Raw genomic sequence first — 8,895 nt, forward strand, 5'->3', positions numbered from 1 at the left:
TCCTTTGGACTGGGGTCCCTGCGCTGAGAAGCTCCTAGTCCGGGGAACACCAAAGAGAAGAAGTGCCGACAGAGAGAAAAAGCCTTCCCCTGGAGCTGATGCCCTGAATTTGGACTTTTAGCCTACTTTGACTGTGAGGAAATAAACTTCTCTTCGTTAAAACAAAAAAAAAAAAGAATTGGTGAATCAGTTTAAGCCAATCAATTTGCAAGTAACTGATTTATAAATTAGAATACCAATTTATTAATCTGTGATGATTGCTGTATTAAAGAAAGGGTCTCCTGCGTTAATACTTTTTTCTTAATGCATAGATATAATATTCAGACTCAACTAATATTTGTTAGTAACATAGTCTGTGTACCTGATTTTCCATACTTCATTTAATCCTTGCAACAACTTTATGAAGTGTGAGAATACCTCTCACAGCTGAAGAAAGAGATTCAGACAGGTTAAATACAAGATTATCAGTAAAATAGCTAGACTGGGAATCAAATCCAGGACTTCTGCCTCTTGAGTTTCATGCTCTTTCTACCCTGTAACACCTCACTGAGGTGTGGTTTCACTTTATATACATTCTTATTGTAGTCACAGATTCACTTTTTAAGAAACTATCCCTACTGAAGAGGTGAACTTTGGACTAGGGTAGTCTACCCTCTGGTGCAGAGATCTGCAGTCTCAGCCATATGGTCTGAATGAGTATGTGGTTTATCTGAGATGGAAGCTTTTCTGTGTGTATGTGGGGAGGAGTACTTATGTTTTATTTAAAACATAAAATCTCTCCTTAGAGGATTACTGAACTAAAACTCAAAAACCCAGTGCCGTTGAGTCGATTCTGACTCTTTGCAACCCTATAGGGTCTAAGGCTGTAAATCTTCATGGAAGCAGACTTCCACATCTTTCTCCCTCAGAGCAACTGGTGGGTTTGAACCACGATCTTTTAGTTAGCAGCCCGGAGCTTAGCCACTGCGCCACCAAGGCTCCTTTACTGAACTAAATCCTATATTAAAAAGATGATATATCCAAAGTATAATTTGGTACCATCTTTCTGTTCCTTAACTCTGATAAACGTATTCTGATAATTACTTTTACTGAAAGGTCTTGATTAGAGTATTTGGACTTATTCTTTAAGAAATATCTTTCTTTTCTTTAGGATCTGTTTTACTGATTTACATGTTTTGTTTCCTTGAAATTATGTTAAGTCCAAAATGAAAAAGCAGCACAAATTATTTATTTCTTAGGAACTTGTATTTGACTTACTCCCTAGAAGATTTGTAATAAGTTAAGATCCTTTAATAGCACGAGGGGTAATAGGACAGAACTCTTGCAGCTGGTACTCAAATTAGTATTTTAGTTCTGTGCAAGCTGCTTCAAGTGTTTTATAGTTAATATTCTTTTGGCCTTAGAGACTAAAATAAAGATACTTGTTAAGGGTCATAAATGGATAAAACATTTGAATGACCTACTTTCAGAAGACTTCTATAGGGTTTATCAACCTAGAAGGGTTAGACATTCTGTAGTTAGCTTTGTTTCTTTTTATCATTTTATAGAACTGCTTGTTAACAATTTTGTTTCCCGTATAGAAGTTACCCCCCAAACGTCCAGAACTCCCTCCAGCTCTAATGAGAATGAAAGATGAGCCTGAAGTAGAAGAAGAAGAGGAAGAGGAGGAGGAGGAAGAGGAGGTGAAGAAGTGTGAAAAGAAAAAAATGGAGGATGGAAGCAGTGGGCTGCAGCAGGAGATAGAGCCAGAAGCAGCAGTCCAGGAAATGAGTCCTCCCACAGACTTCACGTGTTCTAAACAAACAAAAGACCATGGTAATGTCTTTCCTCTCCTTCCTGTGCTATTCAGTGGGACAGTTGCATTCACTGTGGGTAGGCTTGAAAAAGGAAACCCAGTTCTTGCTTGTGCCTTTTGGTTGTGTATATGTGATAAAGCTGACTCTGTGGTAAGGAACCATACTTTCTTGATCTTCTTCCTTTGACCGCCAGTCGTTATTTGTCCCCATTGCAAATTAAGGGCAGATATTTCCAACCCGTTCCAGTACTACTGAAAACTGAATGCTGTGGAGTCTCAAGCCATAGCTGGTACAGGACAATCCCAAGCTGTTGCCGTGGTATGAGTTGGAGGGCAGTGGAATAGGGTGGATGATGGAGCCTGATCATGTGTTCTGGGGATAAGCCTCCCCTTACTCATTTTTTTCCCATCCCTAAGACAGAAGTTAAGTGTAATTATACCCACTGGACTAAACTTCTCAAAAAGGATCATGCCTTATTCTTTTTTTTTTTTGGTCTTTGGTACTTAGCAGAGAACCTGGCACATAGTATTCTCCCACTTCAGCAAAGATTTTTTTTTTTAATTGTGCTTTAGATGAAGGTTTTTTACAGAGCAAATTAGTTTCTCGTTATACAATTAATACCCATACTGTTTTGTGACATTGGTTGCCAACCCTGCGACATGTCATTTCAGCAAAGATTTGGTGACCGGTATTGAAAGAAGAAATTGATTTTTAAACATCTTTTTCTGATTATAAAAGGAATTTATGTCCACTACAGAAATTTTAGGTAATACATAAAAATCCAAAGAAGAGAAATCTCCCACAACCCCACCCCCAGAGATCGTTGTTTATTTTTCTAAATCCTCTTGCCCCTTGTCAACTACAGAGGTTGTTTTCCTGAGAAATACTACCAAGGTTAGCCAAACTGCTTAGCAAGATTAAGATATCACAGAAAATAGGTAGCATGAGGAACAACAATAAAAATTGGCATTAAATGTGCGTGGGAGTGCTTGCGTGTGTACTGTCGAAACAAACCAGGCTTGTCTACATAAAAACACCAGGCCTACATGCAGCCCTTCTCTTGAATCACCTTCTGTTGTTTGAGAAACATAAAAGTTACTATTTCCTTATCTGTGAGAGGTAAATCTTTTGTATTTACATTCTCCTTTGTTTAGATATTGGCAAAATGCCTGGCCGTTTCAAAAATATTGAGGTACTTACACATACTTTCTTTCTGAGTCTGCTCCTTGATCCATACATTGTGAGGGTGATACATAAACAGATTTCTTACCACCACCCACATGGTCATCAGGAAGGGGAATAATAATTATTGTGTTAAGGAGACTGAAGTAAACGTGTATGTAAAAATATTACAGATTTTAAAATTTGATTTATAAGATGATATGCTGCTGATGAGGGATATACTAGTCCTTTTCTTCCCTGTATTTATTTTTTACAGCGTTGAGATTGTGTTACGCGTATTAATTTATAATCTGTTTTTCCTGTGTCTTAAAATAGGCTTTTAAAATGTGATTTTTAATAAGGGGCATAGTGGCCCATAACATGCATGTGCCAGAATTAATCAGCTCCCTAGTGTTAGACACGTAGGTTATTTCTTCATTTTTTGCTTTTATAAACATACTTGTATAATAAATCTTGGTGCTTATCTCTGATTATTTTCTTTGAATAAGTTCCTAGAAGTATAATTTCTAGGCCAAAGAATATGCACGCTTTTAAGGCTTTCGTAAGTATTACCAAAAATTGTGCATCAAAGTTGGCCAGTTTTTTAAGTGGAAAATGTGTGGTTCTTTGGTAGACATCTGGAAGCACATTTATAGAAAACCTAATTAAGGTTGGTAGAAGCTGATGATAGTAAAACTGGATGATTATGTCTGTACTTAGCTGTTTTTGTTTTGTTTTGTTTTCTGGGCTATCCACCATGAGCTAGATAATAATAATATGCTTGGTACTACTTTGTATAGAAAGCATGTCTCAACTCAGCCAGGTGGCGTGGAATGAAGATGACCAAGAGACTAGTGAAACAGCTCCATCACTGCAGGAGCCCTCAGGCAAGTAGTACAGCCTGCTTCATTGCTCCTCTGCACACAAGCAGCCATCTGGTTTTTGGAGGAGAGAGAGAGTGGCCTTAGAGACCCTGGGTCAGTGCTGCTTCCAGGGCCCTGAATAAAACTGGATAATGTGGGACGTTTGGGTTTGGTGCTATCCCATTTGCCTTTCTTTATTCTTCTTCTACCTCCTGGGTTCCCTGTCGTTGACCTACAAAGCACCTAATGCTTTTATGCTTCCCTCTGGCCATGCAAAGCACTTCACAATTTTACATCTCCCAGAATTAAATTTAAATAGGTGCCTGTCATGGGTGTCATTCCAACGCTATTAGAAGAAATTGGATGAAATGTCGGCCTAGTAAAAGATTTCTTTTTTCTGGTTTTACTGGTAATGGTTAAACTGTGCCATAGTAAAATCAGCCTCATTTTCCTTTGCCTTTTCAGATGGTGTGATTCCGTGCAAGCTTGTAGCATAGCCTTAGGATTTGAAAACTAGTTATTATTGAAGGGAAAAGTCTCTCTTCTTCATATAGTTTTTACTGTAGTAGAAGAAATTTTTGAGAATTGATTTGTCATTGACATGTTTTATTTGATAATTATGATGCTTTCTTATGAGGAACTTTTCCTTTATTACTTTTTTCTAAAAATAGCTACTGCCTCTTTTTCCTTTTTTTTTTTTTAAAAAAAAAATAGCATTAAAGAATGAATGTGAGAAAAGCAGAGATGAATTGAAGAAAAAGAAAGCTGCAGGTCCAAGCAAGGTAAGTAAAGATGAATCCCTTTGTCGTGGACCACATCCAGAAGGGGTCTCTTTGAGGACTGCATTTAGCAGAGTTCTCAACTGCCTCATTACCCCATCTCCTAGGAATTTGGGCTCTCGTTTATTTATTTTCTAAATTTTATTTATTTTATTGTTTTGAGAATATACACAGCAAAACACACACCAATTCAACTATTTCTACATGTACAATTTAGTGGCATTGATTACATTCTTTGAGTTGTGCAGTTGTTCTCACCCTCCTTTTCTGAGTCATTCCTCCCTCATTAACATAAGTTCACTGCCCTCTAAGGTTCCTATCTAATCTTTCAAGTTGCTGTTGTCAGTTTGATCCCATATAGATAGCTGTTAAAAGAGCATAATGCTCAAGGCAGACCTTTTTTATTAGTCTAAACTATTGTTTGATTTTAAGATGACTTCAGGGGATATTTTTGGTTAAAGGTTACCTCAGGGCATTAGTGTCAGGGGTTCATCTACCTTCCATAGCTCCAGAAAGTCTAGAGTCCATGAGAATTTGAAATGTTGTTCAGTATTTTCCCCTTTTTGATCAGAATTCTTCTATGGAATCTTTGATCAAAATGTTCAGTAATGGTAGTTGGGCACCATCCAGTTCTTCTGGTCTCATGGCAGAGGAGGCAGTTGTTCATGGAGGCATTTAGCCACACATTCCATATCCTCCTCCTATGCCTGACTGCCCTTCTTCCTCTGTTGCTCCAAATGAAGAGACCAATTGTTGTGCCTTGGATGTCTCTGGCAAGCTTTTAAGACCCCAGGCACTATGAAAGGAGCTAGGAGGTAGAATAAAGCACTAAACACATCATTAGGCCAGTTAACTGGGATGTCCCATGAAACCATGACCCTAAACCTCCAAATCAAGGAACCAAATCCCATTAGGTATTTGGTTGTACATAAGCAGCCTCAGCAGCTACTCTTTTTCTCTTTTATTTTTGAATTTTTGTGTTTTGAATTCTTACTGTAACCCTAGGCCCCATCCACTCTGTTCCCAATAACTCCTCACATACAAGTTACCTTTTTTGTTTGTTTGTGACTCCTTCATATCCTAGTATGCCACACAAGGACATTTGAATTATATTATTATTTTCTTCCTTTTAATATACAAAAGATAGAGTGTAATGTATTCCATTCTACATGCTGTTTTTTTCAATCTATATCAGTACATCAGGGGCTTTCTACTGTGTGGATGTGCCCTAGTTAACAGTTCCTCATATGTGGACACATGGGACTTTTCCAGTCTTTTACTATGAGAACAGTGCTATAACAAATAACCCTGGGTATAAATAATTTTGTATGTATACAGTAAATTCTCACAAGTCAGATTGCTAGGTCAAAAGGCAAAGGCCAGATTGCCCTCTGCAGGGGTTATGCCATTTAGCATTCATACCAGCAATGTGTCAACTGCCACTTGTTACACATCACTCTCACTAGCTGAAAATCAGCTCACTAAGGCTTGATGGAAACAACGTTCAGAGAGAGAATGCTCCCCTAAGTAGATTACTTATGTCAGGATCATTAATGGAAGCTGCTGTGTTAGTGTTTTTTGCTGGCAGCCATAAGGACAATAATTCTTAGCGTTGAAATTATTCTGACTGAAATAAAGCATCTTTTCTTTGCAGCGTCCACCAACACTTTCCTCCAAATATCCAGAAGATGATCCAGACTACTGTGTATGGGTCCCACCTGAAGGTAGAGTGTTTTTACTTTTTTTTTTTCTTTAAGTTTTATTTAACTTGTATTTTTGATAGGTAATATATATTTAAAGTTGAAAATAAGAAAATTACAAGAATATGTAGTGAAAATTCTTCCTCCTAGGGGAGCGGGTAGATTAAAAGATCTAGAGACATATCAGCCAGATGTAATCTCTGGGCTCTGATTGGATCCTTATTCAAATAAACAACTGTTAAAAAAAATCATGAGCCAGTTGGATAAACTTGAACACTGGCTGGATATTTGATGATCCTAAGAAATTATTGTTAATCTTTTTAAAGTGTGATAATGATGCTGAGTTGTGTTTTTTAAAAAACTGCTTGCTTTCTGGAAATATATACAGAAGTGTGCACAGTAGAATGACTTCTGGGATTTACCTTCAGTAATCCAGTGGTGGAGGAAGAGGCAAAGTGGGGAAGCGTTAAAGAGAGAAAGCAGGATCGGCCACATATTGATATTTGTTAAAGCTGGATGATGGGTACATGGGAATTCACTATATTTTTCTCTTTACTTTTGTATATATTTTCAATTTTAAGTTAAATAAAAAATTCTTCTGGCTGTACCTCATCCATCCAGTTTTTTTCTCTAAATACAACCAAATATTATCAGTTTCTTAAGAATTCTTAAGTACATATTATATAAAATGTCTATAAAGGAAGTTAAATATGTAGTACTTAACCTCCTCCCCCCCACCCCTTTCTTTTCCGCAAATGGACACATACTCTTCACCTTTTTTGCACTCAACACTATATATCTTGGATATCTTTCCATAGTTATTTTTAGATTTCTTGTTCTTTTTTATGGCATCAGTGTTCTTTTTATGGTATGGATATACCTTTGCTTACTTAACCAGTTCCCCTGATGGACATTTATGTGTTTGTAGTCTTTTGCCATTACAAACAATTCTGCATAAGTGAACTCTAACATATGTAATTTTGCAAGTGTAGAGATCTATCTGTAGAATAATATTCATAAAAGCTAACTTGACGGATCAAAGGCTCCGAACATTTTTAAGATGTTGTCAGATTGCATTCTACAGAGATTTACCAGTTCGCCGCCCTTAAGCAGTGTATGAGGTGTGCGTCACAGGTTGCTTTTTCTCTGGATTGGGTTTCTAATATACTTTGTAATTAATTAATAGAAATTTAGTTACTAGACATATTTGCTTTTCATCTGCTAGTAAGTGCAAAGATAGGAGTAAAAAGAGGGCTGTGTTTTGAACTTGTGTACAAAAAGTAAAATTTTTATCATAGAGGAAAACTCTTTATCTGTTTATTTTGGCTTATTGATGTCTAGATACAGTTTTTCTCCCTAACTTTGGAAAGTGAATGTATTTCTTTCTTTCTTTTTATGTAATCTAGGCCAAAGTGGTGACGGCAGGACCCATCTTAATGACAAGTATGGCTATTGATTGCTTCAGAATCCCAAAAGAAGATCTTGTGGACCATGTGACATGGGATACTTGGGATAATATGTCAAGTTGAATGGCAAGAGAAGAAGTTAACATGATCACTTGTAAAATCTGGTGACCTGGCTTCTGTGCTCTTCATTTCCTAAATTTATCTACCCACTTGATTCATCTCCTGAATTTGGTATTTATAAGTGTTTGTGTATGTATGTTTGTAAAAAAGGAACCATGTATTTTGAAAATAACTAAAATGAGAAAAGTGACCCAATTAAAACAAGAAGGTGAGGTCATTTCTAATGTTGATTTAAGGTCACAGACTCTTTTATCAAGTCTTAGGGACTGTGCTTTTCATGAGCAATAGGCTACTTCTGGAGTTAGGCTCTAGAATTCACTGATGTTGCTTCCTCAAATAAGTGTTAAAATGTAAGGTCATGCAGTATTCTGGAGAGAAAAGGCCAGGAGTATGTATTTAGCCATGATATTTTCAATCGCCTCATATGCATGGGAAAGCTGGATAATTAATAAGGAAGATTGAAGAAGGATTGATGCATTTGAATTAAAGTGTTGGCGAAGAATATTGAATATACCATGGACTGCCAGAAGAATGAACAAATATGTCTTGGAAAAAGTACAGCCAGAATGCTCTTTAGAAGCAAGGATGGTGAGGCTTCATCTCACACACTCTGAATCAGGAGGGACCAATCCCTGGAGAAGGGCATCATGCTTGGTAGAGAGCGAAAAAGAGGAAAAACCTCAACAAGATGGATTGATACAGTGGCTGCAACAATGGGCTCAAGCATAGCGACGATTGTGAAGATGGCACAGGACCGGGCAGTGTTTCATTTTGTTGTACATAGGGTTGCTATGCGATGGCACCAAACAACAACAACATGGATTTAGCATTAAAACAAGTTCCTTTGTCTACTTTAGGAATTTTCTAGGGACCTAAAACTTGCCTAGAAAACCAAAACTTCTCTTCTCTTCACCATTTTTTATTAAAAAAACGGTAGCTAAGATTTATTTAGTGCCCCCAACGTGCCAGGCACTGTACTAATGCTTTGGATCGTGAGAGGATCAGATAGTGTGTTTGAAAACTGTAATTTGCTATGTAACTATTGAGATGTGGTTTATTCCCTTTGCTAT

General features: G+C 37.2%; 1 protein-coding gene across 1 annotated transcript in view; it reads left to right on the forward strand.

Annotated features, from left to right (window-relative positions):
* The window catches only part of SLC4A1AP (solute carrier family 4 member 1 adaptor protein), a 37,693-nt gene extending 29,938 nt beyond the window's left edge, over positions 1-7,755 (forward strand). Inside the window, exons 10-14 of the mRNA XM_004377637.2 lie at positions 1,581-1,815; positions 3,758-3,844; positions 4,535-4,602; positions 6,254-6,323; positions 7,706-7,755. Coding sequence (XP_004377694.1) covers positions 1,581-1,815; positions 3,758-3,844; positions 4,535-4,602; positions 6,254-6,323; positions 7,706-7,755 — 510 coding nt within the window. The remainder of the gene's footprint in view (positions 1-1,580; positions 1,816-3,757; positions 3,845-4,534; positions 4,603-6,253; positions 6,324-7,705) is intronic.
* Positions 7,756-8,895: the final 1,140 nt, after the last annotated feature.

The sequence above is a fragment of the Trichechus manatus genome, unplaced genomic scaffold, assembly GCF_000243295.1.
Source record: "Trichechus manatus latirostris isolate Lorelei unplaced genomic scaffold, TriManLat1.0 scaffold00052, whole genome shotgun sequence".
NCBI classification, from domain to species: domain Eukaryota; kingdom Metazoa; phylum Chordata; class Mammalia; order Sirenia; family Trichechidae; genus Trichechus; species Trichechus manatus.